Source organism: Lygodium microphyllum, chromosome 5, assembly GCF_053477565.2.
Source record: "Lygodium microphyllum isolate KBCC chromosome 5, Lygodium_microphyllum_v1.1.10, whole genome shotgun sequence".
Lineage (NCBI taxonomy): Eukaryota > Viridiplantae > Streptophyta > Polypodiopsida > Schizaeales > Lygodiaceae > Lygodium > Lygodium microphyllum.
Window position 1 is genome coordinate 24,984,714 of NC_141139.1, and position 17,696 is coordinate 25,002,409.

The following is a 17,696-nucleotide window of genomic DNA, read 5'->3' on the forward strand; positions in this document are numbered from 1 at the left end:
CTTACTTTCTTTCATCAGTTTGCTATGAGAGAGAGAGAGAGAGAGAGAGAGAGAGAGAGAGAGAGAGAGAGAGAGAGAGAGAGAGAGAGAGAGCGCTTGCTTGTCTTACATTGTCTTGCATGCAAGCTCATGGGATTAGAAGTGCATAGCTACAACTAGATAAAGCGAGTTTTCATTGTTCCCATCTACTTTCTTTTGTTGTTTCAATAGCCAAGCTCAAGAGTAGAATCTTTGGTCAAGCTAGTTTGTCGAGACATTGTAGTGAATATACCTTGTAGTGTGAGAGACCACAAGACATCTCATGTATGGGGAGAGGCCCTTGCCCACCACAAATATGGTTTCTCAGCTGTGGTCGGGTCGGCACGGGGCAGCGTATTGTGTAGAGTGTTAGTGCTAGAAAGGACCCGTTGGAGAGCGATGGGATCTTACATGGCAGCCAAGAATTCCGGTCCCCTTCTCCACGCGAAACGAAACGCCCTGCCAGCCTAACTAAGGGGAGAGAGGCAAGTAGCCTGGTGCCACATTTTCTTAGTACTAGAGTCGGCACCACATGCTCTGGCGGATATATTGTATTCCCCGCCAGAGAGTGTAGGCAGAGCGAGCCTCTTCATCAATTTCGAATGTTGTACATCGCGGCTAGCAGCCCCCTACAATGTTGGTCGGGCGACCGCCGATCGCTCATGGCTGCTGCGTCGACGGCTCCTCTTTTATGCCAATCCCGGCCAACGGTCTCCGGAGAGGCGCCTGCAGGAGACAGCATTGCTGTTACAAGCCCTTGGTGGCGGTAGGATGCAGGAGGAGAAGAGGAGTAGGGGCAGGAGGCAGAAGAAGAAGAGCAGGTGCTGGCGAAGACAGGGTGTGGACCTGCTGCGCCTCCTCGGAGGAGAAGGCGCAAGTCGAAGCTGGCGATGCGAGCGGCGTTGAGCTGCCCCTGTTCCCCTTGCCCCTGGTGCTTTTTCCAGGCGCCATCCTGCCCCTTCAGATTTTCGAGTTCCGGTACCGCATGATGATGCACACCCTGCTTCAGACTGACTTGCGATTTGGGGTAATCTACACGGACCCTCAAGTCTCTGGACTTGCAGAGGTTGGCTGTGTCGGTGAGGTTATCAAGCATGAGCGGCTGGTGGACGACCGTTTCTTCCTCATATGCAAAGGCCAAGAAAGATTTAGGGTTTTATCCATCGTACGGACCAAGCCTTACCTCGTGGCCCAGGTTCAGTGGCTTGAGGACCGCCCCTCGTCTGAACAGGAAGACTTGGAAACCCTGGCGAATGAAGTCGAGACATACATGAAAGATGTCATTCGGCTCTCCAACCGCTTGAATGGGAAGCCCGAGAAGGAGACCCCTGATGACTTGAGGAAGAGCCTCTTCCCTACACCTTTCTCATTTTGGGTGGGCAGCACGTTCGAAGGAGCTCCTGCGGAACAGCAAGCACTTCTAGAACTCGAGGATACGGCACAAAGGTTGAAGAGGGAAAAAGAGACATTGAGAAATACACTGAACTATCTCAGTGCTGCATCAGCAGTAAAAGATGCATTCCCATCAGCTGAGTAGGGCAGGCTTAAGCAGAAAGCTTTGTCTCTGTGCTCTAGTAAATATACAACCAGGTTCAGCCTTAACTGTACAATCTCCTTCACCCTAATGTTATTCTGCTTCAAAAAATTATTTAATGGCTATTCTTTTCCTGTTTCTTTAATAACGTGTAACATATGTTTCATCGTAATAAGTATGTACTGTAGCCTCATACTTCTAACCATGTTCAAAGTATTTTTCCTCCTGTTATGGCTGCTTCCAAGGTCTAGTAGCGTCAAATTTAGGTTCAATCTGCCGGTCATAACTTTAGCATCCCAAACATTTCATTCTCCTTTTGAGACTTTTTTGCCAAATTGTATTTTCCATATGCTTCATGCTCAATATTTAAGACTATTTGGGCTCCAACATCATATCCTTCAATGCAAAGATGTAATGTGTTTGAAATGGGTGCCTTGTCACAGTAGAGCTAAACTTGCAGCTTCCCATGTTCACTCGATTTTTTTGTGAACTAGGACTTTTTACCAGCATTGACTCAGATGACATCAGCTCAGTGTTACTCCCTGGATGATATTGCAGGCAGCCATGTGGCAGTGTAGCAAGCACAGGACCATATGGGCAGCAGCATCAGTTCAGCGGTTGATGTGGCAGGTCTGACCTAACTTGTAGCACCAGGTTGGACCTATTCTAGTACAGATCATTTTGGTTGCTCATTGACCTGCTTTTGGGTTAGTCATCACAAGGGGCACAGAAGGCCCAGCTCTCCAAGCCTGCAGCATTGCCTGGGCCTCTGTAGACTTCTCTTCCATATCCAGTTTGTACTGCCTCTTGCAAATCCATATCTGCTACTTGGCAGCAGGTTTTGTCCTGTGCATTATGTTATGGTTGCGCATGTATTCTGTACTTTCTAGATGTGTTGAATTCAGATCTCTTTAATTCCATCTGAAGCCTTTTTAAAAAAAGTCTGAATACTAGTAGAAGCTGTGGTTGTTGGAGAAGCTTATTATGAGATATCTAGACAAAAAACCTTGTGGTAAAAGCTGTTGAAAGAAGCTTGTTGGTTTCCCCTTTTAGGTTTGTAAGCTTCATGTATTGTATTAGAATCCCTATCATAATTTGAAGAGATTTCTGAAAGTATGGGTATTATCCTTTGCCCATCCAATGTTGGTATGCGTCTTGACTTCATACATCTTTTCCATTTGCTTATGTTGTTTGGTGCAAATAAGAGTGTTAGTTTGGCGTGCTAAGCACTGCTGTCTTAAAGAATCGAGGTTTGGGCAGCTAGAAAATGCTGCCAAAATGAGTTTGAATCAATGCTTGGACATAAAGAACTTTGGCTCAGCTTTGATGGGAGTACACCACATCACTAGTTTGGAAACCTGGTGTTAGGTTTAAGTGAGCAATGTTAGACTCTTTTTTTTTGGGGGGGGGGCCATAAGGTGTCGCTATTTATATTACTCATAAGAATATTACAACAAAGTACAAGGGCTTAATAGGCTAGTTGGAGAATCAAGCCAAAATATGTACAAGGTGAAGAAAGAAGGGGGGTACGTCATCCAGCAAGTTTGCCATCTTATAATGCAAAAGAACAGGCTATGGCAACCCTAACTGTGAAGGAACTGCTCCTGGAGCTCTTGTCAATGCCTTGACTCCCCGTGAAGCTGCTTCCATCAGCCTTGCAGTGAGTGGATGATGGACACCCAGATCTCCACTCGAATGATATATACCTGAAGGCTCTCTTCACCAAATGTGAGTTGGCAGCAGGCCTTCCATATGTGCTACCCTTGTGAGACTCCTATGAATCTCTCACACCTCTGATCGTGACATTCTTTAGCTCCTATACTTGCTAGCTGGGCAATGTCTCCAAGCCCACCACTTTGCAATGCATGGACCAAAGCACAATGATGATGATTGAGTCATGCAAGTGGCATCCCCAAGTGATTGATTGCCAGGTAATACACTTGAGGCTGGACTCCTGTACTTCCCAGTCAGGCAAATGCAAGTAAGTGGCATCCCTAAGTGTTTGGCTCTTGTACCTGCTAGCTCGGCAATGCCTCCAAGCCCACCACTTTGGATGGGCCAAACCTCGATTATGTCATGTGAGTTAGTGCTGTCCCTAAGTGAATGGCTGCTAACAGAGAGCTCCCTAGGTAATGCACTCCAGATTGGGCTCTATTTGACAAAGGATCTTGCAGACTCCTCTATAAGCCAGCTTCTCCAGGCACTGTTATGGGCAATACTGGCAAACCTTGTCATGGTGAAAGTTGAAACTGAGCAAAATAACTACCTACTACTGCTAGATCCCCATGAGCCACCATCCAGGGGAAGTACAGGACCCCCCTCGGCAGTCATCTATCCCATAGGCATCTGCAGAAAGTGCATCTGAAGGGGTGCATGATGCCATACTCTGCCCAGTGTGGGCTGCGGGTGGGAGTCCAATCCATATCATCTTGCATCAAAATATCTCTGCTGGATCTATGCTATGTAGGCGAAGAAGCTCGCTGCTGTCTGCAAAATTGAAGCAGCAGGCCAGCTCCTCTCTCCTAGGATTTGATCCAACTTATCCAAGGCTTGGTGCTCCTAGATCCATGACCCTGCCGCTCTCTATCCAATGCTAATCTGCCAGCCTCCCATATTGTGAAGAAATTGTATATGGGTGTGCCTATGTGTAGCAAGTCACTAATGTTGACTTCTGGTGTAGGTGGCAGCTGGCAGCAGCGGGTGGTACCTGCTTGACAGGGCGGCAGAAACCAGGGTAAGGGTCCATGACTATCAGGGCAGGATGGCAGCTCTATATGGTGGGCAGCAGCCAAATGAATGAGAGATATTGAAGGTAGGAAGCTGGCACTAAAAGGTGAGGAACATGAAGGGCTGGTACAGTCGGGGGCATTAGAGAGTGAAAACACAGGTAGGATGACCAGCTGATCAAAAGGCATACCTAAATGTGCCAAATGCAGACAAGTCAGCACGGTGGCAACGTCTGGGGTGTAAGTGGCAGAAACTGGTGAAAACACAGATAGGACAACCAGCTGATCAAAAGAGAGGCTTGAATGTTTGAATTCAGGTCAGTCAACAGGGCAGCAACTTCCGGGGTGTAGCTGACAGCAGAGGGTGGCAGCCTGCTGGGCGGGGGGGCAGAAACCAGGATAAAGGTGGCAGCTCTAGATGGTGGGCAGCAGATGAAGGAGAGATGATGAAGTTGGGAAGCGGGCACTAAAGCTGAGGATGAAGGAATGGAGATTAAAGTGCTACTGGAAATGAATCTCCTTAAGGACATTTTGAGTGAGTTGATCAACTGAAAAGTCGTGTGTTATCTAAAACGAATAGTCTTTTGGGGCTGTTTCAAGAGTCCGCTGGGCAGTGCAGAAGAAACCAAGGTAAGAGCGATGGTTCTAGACGGTGGGCAACTGCCACTGCCAGATTGAGAGATTATGAAGGTGGTCCCAGCTGACATAAAGGTGAAGATGGAGAGGATTATGAAGATGGGAAGCTGGCATAAAGGTGAAGATGAAGGAATAGGGATTAGAGGCAGTGTCCCCATCCTACTATAGAACTTACTAAGTTGATTTACTAAAATAAAATGAATAATTGGCATCTCGGGCTGTTCCAAGAGTTGGAGAATGCTAGAAAAATTTGTATGTTTTAAGTGGGCATTTTAAATAGCTTACTGTACATGTGCTAAAAATATAGGAATGCCGAACTATGAAAACTAGGTTGCCAAACCGAGGTGCAATTGCACAAGCCTCTATTGCCCTTGTGAACCCCACCCTTGTTGAAGGATCTATTAGCAGAGTATTTGTCAGCTCATGTGTGAGTCTGAGCTTGATCTGGGCTGGGCATTTTTAAAGGTATTTTAGGTATTTTTCTGGTGTGACATTTTATGCCAGTGGAGCATTTTATGCACCAGTCGGCCAGCATTAATGCTGTCTGACCAGCATTATTGCTCCCCACTTTTTCAGCCTATTTATACTCAGTGCTCCAGGACCAGCTTCGGCACATGCAATCTGCTCTTCCCAAGGCGCATCTCGTCGGGACGGTCCTCTACAAGCTCCCCTCGGAGTTTGATGGAGTGGCCAATGCTTTGCGGGCGCAGACATCATCGACTCCTGTCGGTTTTACACATATGATCTCGATGCTTCTTGAGCATGAGACATCCTTGAGATTACAGGGGCGGCTTCCGGCACATTATGGAGGCGAGGCTTATGTAGCTTCAGAGAGGGGTGACGGGTGTCAGATGGGAGAGGATCGAGGTGCAGCTGAAGTGCAGTAGACAGTGTGAGAGTGAGAGACAGAGTTGAGCACGACACCCAATGCAATAGTACTGAATAGAGTGTGAACTGAAAGTACAAATGATAACCCTTATACCTTAGAGTTATAAGGGGCTGTTCACACCCGAACACAGTAAGTGCCCGTAAGTGTGCACCACAAGCACATACAAAATAGTACACATAATCTGGGGGAAAAACCTCTCCTACCGAGAGTAAAAAGTGCCCCAGTGTCCTAGTGATCACCCGCACACTCCCATATGAGCGTAGGCGTAAGTAAGGCGTGTGAGATACCCAACAAACCCCCCTGGAGTGAAGAGTGATCAAGTGTACAAGGATCATCCGCCACCAAAGGGCGTCAAATTCAAAGCATCGCGAAATGCTTCAAATTTGTCTCGTGGAAGAGCTTTGGTGAAGATGTCTGCCACATTGCTGGTGGTAGGACAGTAGACAAGGCTGATATCACCTGCATGTAGCCTCTCTCTGACAAAGTGGTAGTGAATCTCTATGTGTTTCGTGCGAGCATGAAACACAGGGTTCCGTGCCACTGCAATGGCACTCTGACTGTCAGTATATAAAGGAGTAGGCTCCGTAACAGATACATCCAAATCAGCAAGTAAGCGTCTAAGCCATACGCACTCAACTGCAGTAGTGAAGGCTGCCTTGTATTCAGCTTCACATGACGACGTGGCAACAGTGGATTGTTTCTTGCTAAGCCAAGAAATGCATGACGAGCCAAGAAAGAAACAATTGCCACTAGTGGAGTGACGAGTATCAAAATCACCAGCCCAATCAGAGTCACTGTAAGCATGTAACTGCAGTGGTCCCCCCTTGGCATAAAGCAATCCAAGAGCTCTAGTACCCTGCAAGTAACGAAACACACGCTTCACAGCTTGCCAATGCGACATACGAGGCTGATGCATGTACCTGCTCAAAACTGAAACGGCAAACTGTATGTCTGGCCGAGTGTGGCATAGATAGATGAGACATCCCACTGCTGGAGCATAAGTATGGATATCAAACAAATCACTGTCATCATGTAATGACAGTTTGAGCCCAGGTTCCATGGGTGTACAAACTGGCTTGCAATCCTGTAAGCCAAACTTCTCAAGAAGTTGCCCAATGTACCTTGACTGACATAATCCAATGCCTCTAGCATCATGTACAAACTGGATGCCCAAGTAATAGTGCAAAATACCCAAGTCAGACATGTCAAAAGTTTGCTGTAAATTATTTTTGAATGCTGAAATCTGATCAGCACGTGTTCCAGTGAGCAAAAGGTCGTCTACATATAGACACAAAATCAGCATGGATCCCCCCTCTTTATGTACATAAAGGGTAGACTCAGATGGGCTGTTTACAAACCCCTGACTAAGCAAGAAGGCATCTATCTTTGCGTACCAAGCTCGTGGAGCTTGTTTCAAACCATATAGAGCTTTTTTCAGCTTGCATACTAAATTTTCTGAGCCTTCAACTGCAAAACCAATGGGCTGCTGTACATACACTTCTTCCTGAAGTTCCCCATGTAAGAATGCAGTCTTTATATCCAGCTGATGCACTTTCCAACCAAAATGTGCAGCCAAGGCAATCATAGACCGAATGGTCGTCATACGGGAGGTAGGAGCAAAGGTCTCCTCATAGTCAATGCCCTTTTTCTGTGCGTAGCCTTTAGCTACCAGCCGTGCCTTGTACTTATCTATGGATCCATCTGCATTCCTTTTCAATTTGTAGACCCATTTCGTACCAATGGCACGCTTGCCAACTGGCAAAGACACCAAATCCCAAGTATGATTCTTATGAATAGAATCCAATTCAGCTTGCATGGCTGCCATCCAATGCACACTATGTCGTGCATCCTCAAAACATTCAGGCTCCTCATTATCATGAGTACATGCTGCCATAACCAACTCCATGGAATGTGCTGAATCATGCAGTCGAGTTTGCCTTCGAGTACGACCAGCCAAGGGTGTTTCCAAATGACTATCTCTCATAGTCTGCGTGTACCATCTAGGCACCTGTCTTGCTTCCTGACTGTGTACAAGTTCCTGCTGAATTTCAGTTTCAGCAATGTGCTGATTTACTGCATGTTCCATAGGAGCAGCTGGCTGAACATTAGGTTCATTTGCTGAAGTACCAGCTGAATCACCAAATGTGATGGGCAGCAGCCCTTCAAAGACATCACGGGCAGCCTGATATGTATCAAAACCAGCCAAGGATAATTCTGATTTTTCATCAAATACAACATCCCTGCTGACAAAAACCTTCTTGGTCACGGGATCATAGAGTCTGTAGCCTTTGCTTTCGCTGCTATATCCCATAAAGATGCATTTTACAGCCTTGTTGTCCAACTTCTTTCGAAGTACCTGTGGAATATGGGCATATGCAAGACACCCAAAAGTACGGAAGTGGCCAACAGAAGGTTTGCGGCTGTGCCAAGCCTCAAAAGGTGTGACGGTTTTCAAGGCCTTGGTAGGGCATCTGTTCAAAATGTGGCAAGCGCACATGACGGCTTCCATCCAAAAACTATGAGGCAAACTCTTTGCCTTCAGCATACATCTGGCCATCTCCATGAGTGACCGATTTTTCCTCTCTGCTACCCCATTCTGCTGTGGAGTATATGCAGTAGTGTACTGATGGATAATGCCCTTCTGCTGCAAATAAGAATTCAGCATAGAGGACATGTATTCCCCCCCTCGGTCCGAACGGAGAGTCTTAATCTTGCAACCAGACTGAGTTTCCACAAGTGCACTGAAAGCCAAAAATGCATCATACACTTCTGACTTCTTTTTCAAGCAGTAGACCCAGCAAAAACGTGTAAAGTCATCAATAAATGTTACAAAATAGTAACAACCACCCAATGACTGTGTCTGCATGGGCCCACAAACATCCGAATGCACAAGCTGTAATCTGGCTGTTGCTCTAAAAGCAACATCACGGGGAAAAGAGAAACGATGCATTTTCCCCAAAATGCAACCCTCGCATAAATGCTCAGGAGGTCTCTCCAAGAGAGGTAATCCATCCAACATCTGAGTACGCTGTAATAGCATCAAGCTGCCATAGTTTACATGCCCCAAACGAGCATGCCATAACTCTGCCTCTAACATAGCAGGAGTAAGAGAGTGGATGTCAAATATGCAGACTGATCTACCGAAAGAGCATCCAACTCATATAACCCATGACACAAAGAACCTGTCAAGACCAATGTCATGTGTTCCTTGTCACGGACCATGCAACGATCATCATCAAAGGTGACCTGCAAACCACAACGTGCCATAGAAGAAATGGAAAGCAGATTCTTCTTAATGCCAGGCACATACAAAGCATCCTGTAGGCGGAGAATAGAGCCATCAATGGCTGTAAGCTGAATCTCCCCAATACCACGAACAGGGTATGATGCATTATTAGCACACTGAACAGACTTCCCAACGGGAGGCGCACCAAGAGAAGCAAACAAATCTCTACGAGATGTGATATGCCGTGAAGCACCACTGTCAAAGAACCAAGTGTCAGCATCTTCTGTAGAGCTAAATGCTCTATCAGCCCAAGAGACATCATAACTGCAAGTGTAAAAACAATAGTCCCTGTCTGCAACAAAGGACGCGGACTCACTAGCAGTGGAAGGAGCTGCAGAAACAGACATCCCTGACTCCTTCTTCTTCTCTTTGGCGATGCGCTTCCTGCACTCAGTGATGTAGTGGCCAGGCTTCTTGCAGTAATGGCATTTTCCTTTCTTGGCTTGCGTGCCCCCCTGTTTCTGACTTGTCTGTGAAGTGTTACTACTACCAGAACTCTGCGAAGCATTTTTCCCTTGGCTGTTTTTACCCTTCTGCCTTGACATAAAAGCCTGCTCAGAGGCTATACCATCCACACCACTGTTCCGTCTAGTTTGTTCCTCCTCTAGAAGCAAACTGACAAGCTGAATGAAAGTGATGGGCTCTTTCGAAATCCTCATAGTGAGGTTCAAGGCAGTATGAAAAGCCAAGTAAGAGGGAGGCAGTGAATTCAATGTTGTAGAAATCAGCTGCGCATCTGAGTAGTACTCATCCACATTCATGAGTTGCTCCCGCAAGTCCTGAATTTTGTTGAGATGATCCTGCATAGAATCACCCTCATTCATCTTTAGAGTCTCTAGCTCTTTCTTCAAGAAAGAGATGCGAGTCTCATTCTTTCCTGCAAACATCTGCTCCAATATCAACCAAGCTTCTTGTGAAGAAGCTGTTGAACGAATATGAGGAATGATAGAACGCTGAACTGCCAATGCAATCAGCGACATAGCCTGTGCATCCCGTGTATCCCAAGTTTTCTGAGCTGCAGTTCTTGGGGGAAGTGGCTGAGCGGGGTGAGGTGGAGGGGGTTGAGGTTGCCCTCTTGCACGTCCTCCTGGAGGAGGAGTAGTGGGAGCCACAACTCCCGGTCGTGCTTCCTCTCCACTGACATAATCCCACAAATTTTTGGCCACTAATACATTCTTCATCATGAAAGACCAAAGGGAATAATTGTTCCCATCCAATCGGTCTTCCTTGGACACATAGGTGAATACATCTCCTCCTTGATTTGCCATTATTTCCCAAAAGGTAATAGAGCAATGTCAATGCAGTACGGGTTGGAAATCTGCAAATTTCCAGAAATTGCAGCAAACACAAGTCTGCAATTAATGTGCAAAGGGTACTCTGTCAAAAAAAAACTGTCACTGATGCACGCTTCCCAAGGTGCAATTAGTGCTCAGCAGCACTAAAACATCAAAAGCCCCAAAATTTTCTGCCCAAAATTTCTGTCACAAATGTCTGTTACAAAAGCCCCAAAATGTGCATTCAATGTGTCACAGACAGACACAGCACGTTTCCCAATGCTGAAAACTGAACCTGCTGTTCAGCACGTTTCCCAATGCTGAACCTGAACCTGTTGCACGAACTCCTGTGTAAAAGAAAAGTGCAGAATGTTACCTCTGCGTGTTGACGACGGACACGATTCTCGAGATAATGACTGCTGGGTACAGTCGGACTGACGCACAGGTACAGGCGTGCAGGTCCAGTGACATGCGCAGGCAGGACTGGGCGCAGGGGCACTCTGGGCAGACACAGGGCAGAGGACTCGCTGGGCAGAGGTGGCAGCACGCAGGTACAGGTGGCGCGCTGATTGTTGGAGCTGCACGCTGGGCAGAGGAGTCGTCTGGTGCTGTGCGCTGACGGACTGAGCAGGAACAGGCGGCTGGGGCAGAACTGGCGGGGGCTGCAGACTGCAGACTGAAGACTGCTCTGAGCCGAGCTCTGATACCAAATGTCAGATGGGAGAGGATCGAGGTGCAGCTGAAGTGCAGTAGATAGTGTGAGAGTGAGAGACAGAGTTGAGCACGACACCCAATGCAATAGTACTGAATAGAGTGTGAACTGAAAGTACAAATGATAACCCTTATACCTTAGAGTTATAAGGGGCTGTTCACACCCGAACACAGTAAGTGCCCGTAAGTGTGCACCACAAGCACATACAAAATAGTACACATAATCTGGGGGAAAAACCTCTCCTACCGAGAGTAAAAAGTGCCCCAGTGTCCTAGTGATCACCCGCACACTCCCATATGAGCGTAGGCGTAAGTAAGGCGTGTGAGATACCCAACAACGGGAAGAAGAAGTCTAAGGCCCAATGTTACCACTGTGGCAAGAAGGGATATTTGCGGAAGGACTGCAGGACGTTAGCAGCTTCCAAGAAGGAGCAGAAGAAGCGGGATGTTGACTCTACCGATGAGTTCTCTCCTTCATCAGACTCCGACTCAGATCCTCCGACCAAGGTGAAGTCCAAGGCGCGGAAGGGATCCTCTTCTTCGGATCGCGGGAAGGGCTTGGTGGCCCCTTCCTCGGATGCTTTCTAGTGGTGGTGATGAGGTCATTCTTCACGACTCTCTTGTGCCAGAGAGGGAGTGTGAGCGGGTGTTCAGATGGGGCATTCGCGCCTCATCTATACTTTTCTACAGGTGCACAGGTTCTAGAGAGGGACGTCCCTGACGCATCGACTTCAGTCTGGCGGAATAAAATCTTGGAGCTGGGATTGACATCGAGGTTCATGATGAGCTGGTTCTCTGATAGAGAGCGGGAGGCTTTCGTCTGGAGCTCACACAAGGGGACACTTTGGCGGTCTGGCCAAAGGCGGGAATCCATGGTCACCTATGTTCAGGGGCATTTTTGACAGGATGGTCTTGTATGCTACTGCGAGACATTGGTAACGGACACAGAGACATGCTATGATCTTCTCTATTTTCAGGTGTTTGGTACGATCGACATCGACATCAGGATCTCTCCGAGGCACCTTGGTGGTGGCTTGATCACCCACTGCTTGGGTATCCATGGTTCTACTTGGTGGTTCTATGTTGTATAGTTTCTGATCCCTTTTCATTGTACTATTGTATTGTATCAGATCACTCATGATCTAAGAGAGAGTGTTAGCAGAGTATTTGTCAGCTCATGTGTGAGTCTAAGCTTGATCTGGGTTGGGCATTTTTAAAGGTATTTTAGGTATTTTTCTGGTGTGGCATTTTATGCCAGTGGAGCATTTTATGCACCATCGGCCAGCATTAATGTTGTCCGACTAGCATTATTGCTCCCCACTTTTTCAGCCTATTTATACTCAGTGCTCCTCCTCAGTCAGTATCATCATCATCATCATTTTCACCATCTGCAGACTCTGTGGAGAGAGGAGCTAGAGCCAGTGCCAGTGCCAGTGCCAGTGCGCACGCAACCAGTGATTCACTATTGTATGCGATTGTCTCGCGTTCAGATATATGGATTCCATTTTCCGTGCATATATCTGAGTTTTCATCTGTATCGTGTTCTTTTCTTTTCTCTTTTTTGTCTTGTGTTTCAACAGTTTATTTCAGCACATGTTTATGCTTCCACTGTTGCTTCACTCCTGACAGGATCCTTAAAAGAAGCCAAACTATAGCATATTTTAACTTGCAAGCACCTAATCTTAAAGTTTGAGATCCAACAATTGCAAAACAAATGGAGTAGAGGAGCTTGTAAACGCCCCAAACAATGTAGTATGCTTAACAATTATGATATTCGCTTGTTTTCGAGATTTAATATAAAAGATAATGAACACTTAAAGCTGAAAATGAAAATTACTCACAAAATTACAGCCATGAAAATGTAAAAGTAATGGAGACAAGATTGAGGGTTGAAGATGGGCAACCCCCTCCCCCCCCGGAAGGAATGTATTTCTGCTCAACCCAAGTCCCTTAGGGAAGAGCTCAGTTACAATCAACCTGAGAGTGAGGAGAAGTAATTCTCACTCTCACAAGATCATGCAAAGATGTACAAACATACATGCATTATCTATTATGCAATGATAAGAACTGATTTCTTTACAGTATGAGAGAAGAAAGAGGGGAAATCAGCCTTTCTCCATCGTTGAACAGTAGTACATGGATAGGGCTTGCTTCTTGTTGCTAAAATGGAAGAAAGAGCTTGAGAAGGAGGTGCTGTAATGAATTTACAGGCTTGCTGTCCTGTAAAACAACAGTAATAGAAGAGGGAATATGGAGGAATTTGGTAATGGAGAAGTAGGGGATGATGATGGGGATGGATGGGGCTAGTTTCTGGCTATTTGTGGGTGCTGTACATGAGAGGGAAGAGCTAGTATAAAAGGGGAAAGTGGAGTAGCACAAGACAAGTGTCCAGCCACATATCATGAGATGTGACAAGCGGTGGGACACTTGGAAACTTGTATGACAAGTGTCTTGACACTTGTCTCTTGTCTATGGCCTTCCTTTTTGGGCTGAATACTGTCAAGAATAGAAACAACCAAATTTAGTAAGCACAGTCAGAGTACAGAACTTACTATTTTTAGAATGACATCCCTATTTTTTAGGACTAGCATTTTTAGGCTAATTCGAGGCTCCTAAAATTTAGGGACCCCCCCAGTATGGGTGTCATATGAAAGCTTTTTCCGTGTACATCGCAAAAACGGTATCAGAATCTTCATGTGGCTTTCCTATGCAAAGAAATGTGTATTTCAAGCTTTCAGCGTACACATGCACATTATACAAGCATTTCATGATCATGCCATTTTGTTGATTGTAACTGTCTGTTCTGGTGGATCTAGCCCACACTTCAAGGCATCAATCCTTTCTGTGTGCGAGTCTAACCCTGATATGCGTGAGTTCTGGTCACAGGCGCCCAATCGGGCCATATAGGTGGAAGTGTGAACTATCTTTTATCTAACCCACCGCGTGGGTCCACCATAACCTGTGACCACTCATCAGTGGCCAGCTCCAATGCACTTTTCTTTATATCTAATTAGTGCAAAGGAAATAAATTTAATAAATCATTATATAGACAAATTAATGAAAAAGGATACAAATTTTGTTTCTACAGAGTTGTGACAGAGCTAGAATGCTCCTATGCCATGACACAAAGAACATTGGTGCTGAAGCTTGGTGTCCCTTGTGATATTTCTTTATCACTAGAGGATTGGGCCTTGCTTGCTAGATCTCCAATCTTAGTCTTCAACAAGCCAACTATGTACATTTGCTCCTCTAAATGGTTGTGCTCTAAAACTTGGTTGTAGTTGCTTCCCTTTGCAATATTTTTAAAGCATTATGGAATTGTTGCTATAGCTACTTGGAAAGTCTTGCTCATTGGATCTCGTCTTGGCCTTCAATAGGTCAATTGTGTACTTGTGCTCATTAGAATTGCAATGCTTTAGAACTTACCTCCAATCGTTCTCACCAGCCTAGCCATAGAGCACTATATTTGAATGTATCCATTGATGATTCCACAAGCATAATACAAATTTTGTTTGAATATTTAAATTTGCAAGATTCTCCTTCTACATTGCTATGAAAGCTTGAACTAGACAATAACTTCACTATCACTCACCCAACACTCCATGCTTTCACCTTGGAGATTGCTATCTTACCTCTATTCTTCATGATTAATAGAAAAACCACTTTGATAAGACATGTACGACCCCTCTCCAAATGCCACAAGGCTTAGTGCTCATTAGAAGTGCACACGAATGCCCAATTGCATTCCATGCAATGGACAAGTGAAGTTATCAAGCTAAACAAGGTATTTTCAAGGCTTAGTTGGATGACTCATTAGAAGTGCACACGATTGCCCAATTACATTCCATGCAATGGACAAGTGAAGTTATCAATTAAAACAACAAGGTATTTTTGTGTTGAATTGAAAAATCCATTTTTAAGGTTCGCATTACCCAATCTAGGTTAGCATTGCCATGATTATGTTAGCCACCACCTTGTCCAATTCAGCCATCACTAAGTCTAGCTTCACTAGCTTTAGAACAATATTTTTAGCTCTAGGAATAGTATGATCTGCATTGCTAGCATTAGGCTAAGTAGGAATAGCCACAATCTACCCATGAGGCCCCTTAAACTCAATTGTCTACTAGTGGGTAGCCTTGTTTGATTGACCTCTCTAGGTGCACCTCCACTCCATTCCATCCTATAGTTACTCGTTCAAAATGATGAGGCCCCAATGTTCCACCATTGAGGGAAGCCTAGTTGGCCCACGATAACCTCTAGGAAGTTCTTATTAACCTTGTCATAGACACTATCTAACTAAAGAAGCATTTAATCTCTTGCCCATTGTGTTAAGCCTACTTTTTGGTTGCAGAGGTGATGAGCATGTTGTCCAAGGTGCTTTCATCTAGGTGGAAAACCTTAAGAGTTTTATGAGTGATATTTGGTAGGAGAGAGCGAAGTCTATGCCAACCCACAAAAAAAAAGGTAATTAGACATATTATTGAACATTCACACAGAGTTGAAGAGATCTCTTGCAAGGTTAGTAGGTGGCTCTTAGTTTCGTTTTAGGTGAAAAAGATAGCTCCAACAAGTGTGTCCTCTCTTGAGCACTTTTGTGCATCCTATGTTTCAAAAGCTCGAAGCATTGAACAATCAAAATTCAATTTTATTCTTGAATTTATCCACATTCATGTCTAATTTATTCTCGTTAAGACCTTAAAAAACATATGACAAAATTAAAAGGCATTGTTTTGGAATAGTACGACAAAAGCCCAAAAATCCTCTATAAAAGAACATGTTGTGGACACCACATTTAATTCCTTGATCATTCCAACTAATCCTCTCCAATTGGTTGTGCATACCTACTTGGAGGTGTAATTGCCATCATACTAGAGGAGTCCACTATGTTTTGGAGCTCTCTTGTGTAAAATCCATGGTTATGCTATCCTATCGCCTATCAAACAAGAAAGGGTTGTGATAGACCTAGTGCCTTCTATTGGTCAACAAACATGAGCTTGTGATGTCTTTAAATGCATTTGTACAAAGTGATCTATATCGTATCTCAAAGTTGTACACTAAAAGAAAGTCTCAATTGCTTTTACCAAAGCATTAATGCCATGTTGTCTTGATATGGAGTTGCATGCCTTTCCAACCATGACTTCTATTAAATGGTAACGCAAACTCTAGCAAAGTCCTCATTCTCTGCATGTTATGTCTTCATCTTGTCTAACTCTTGATAATATGTTAGAGACACCATTAAAACAAGATGTTTTCTAGACTTTGCATCAACCGTAATATTCTTTTTACCTTCCATGTTCTTTATTTGAAAGTGAAATAAGAATAATAAATTTGTCCATTGTAAGTGCTTGTTAAATAACTTAGTTTAAGAAACTATAGCAGAGTTTGATGATCTATCTGCACAAGCAAATAAGCTCCAAGTAGATAATGTATCCAAGTGGGAAGAACATGAGTAACAACAAACAACTGTCTCATAAATCTACAAAGTTTTTTCTTCATTCTTTAAAACTCTACTCTCATATACGACTTGTCCTTCCTATAGATGTATCACATTGGACAATCAAAGCTTTTTGGAAATTTGGCAAAAATTGGATCTGAAGTAAGATGTCAAAGGCTGCAATTTCTTTTTAGAGCCGCTTGAATAAAGTTCTCTCCTTTTGCAAAGCTTGAAGGGGTGAAGCAATCTTAACAAAGAAGTGCCCAAACTTTTTGTATATCATGCAAAGTTCTGAAGTGAGGGTAGGTATATATTGCTTCAACTTTTGTAGGATCCATTATAATACAATATTTTGGACAATTTCAATGTTTTGCCTCATCCTTCAAGTGAAACATCATCAAAGCATGTGCCTATGAAATAGTTGGTACCTCTTCAAGCCTTTTATGTATACCATGATACCCCCGTCTTAAAGTTTTGTCATACTCATAATTACTCTTTCTTATATTTAGTCCACAAAATGATCAATCCTTGGTATAAGGAGCCTGTTTTTTATGGTCTTTTTGTTCAATGAGTGGTAGTGAATAAATGTGTGCCATGAACTATCAATTTTTTGTGCACAAGTATAGGTGAGCAAAAGGGTGTTTTTAATGTATACCATGATACCCCCGTCTTAAAGTCTTGTCATACTCATAATTACTCTTTCTTATATTTAGTCCATAATATGATCAATCCTTGGTATAAGGAGCCTGTTTTTTATGGTCTTTCTGTTCAATGAGTGGTAGTGAATAAATGTGTGCCATGAACTATCAATTTTTTGTGCACAAGTATAGGTGAGCAAAAGGGTGATGAACTAGGTTTAGTCAATCCATTTTTCAATATCTTATTAACTATACTCATTATTTTCTATTGTTAGGCAACATTCATTGCATAAGATGGATTGTTTATTATCTATTTGCTCATCATTCAACATTGGAACATTAGACCTAGCATAATCTATAACTAGGCGCTCCGCGCCTAGACTCACAGGCGGACACGATTTTTGCCGGGGGGCGGGTGCTAGACGTGTGGCACCCGCCCCCGTGTTCTCTTTCTTTTTTGTGGGGGAGGTGGGGGGCTGCCACGTGGCACCCGCCCCCCACCTCTCCTTAACTAATAGTATAGATGATATCTTTGCAAAAAACATGTATG

At 44.4% G+C, this 17,696-nt stretch overlaps 1 protein-coding gene across 4 annotated transcripts; it reads left to right on the plus strand.

The window, feature by feature from the left end:
- Window positions 1-450: 450 nt before the first annotated feature.
- Window positions 451-16,884, plus strand: LOC148035617 (uncharacterized). 4 transcript variants are annotated; one of them, XM_087677586.1, is made up of 2 exons: window positions 451-1,608; window positions 2,060-2,076. In XM_087677586.1, exon 1 carries the CDS (start codon window positions 653-655, stop codon window positions 1,553-1,555), a length of 903 nt encoding a protein of 300 aa, XP_087533712.1. In that variant the 5' UTR covers window positions 451-652; the 3' UTR covers window positions 1,556-1,608; window positions 2,060-2,076. The 4 variants fall into 4 exon arrangements, with proteins under 4 accessions (XP_087533712.1, XP_087533711.1, XP_087533709.1 ...); XM_087677585.1 differs by having other exon boundaries at window positions 2,047-2,064; XM_087677583.1 differs by lacking the exon at window positions 2,060-2,076 and adding an exon at window positions 16,614-16,884 and having other exon boundaries at window positions 452-1,608.
- Window positions 16,885-17,696: the final 812 nt, after the last annotated feature.

Excerpts from the sequence above, each read along its gene's own strand:
- LOC148035617 (XM_087677586.1), top strand. The coding sequence starts at position 653 with ATGTTGGTCGGGCGACCGCCGATCGCTCATGGCTGCTGCGTCGACGGC.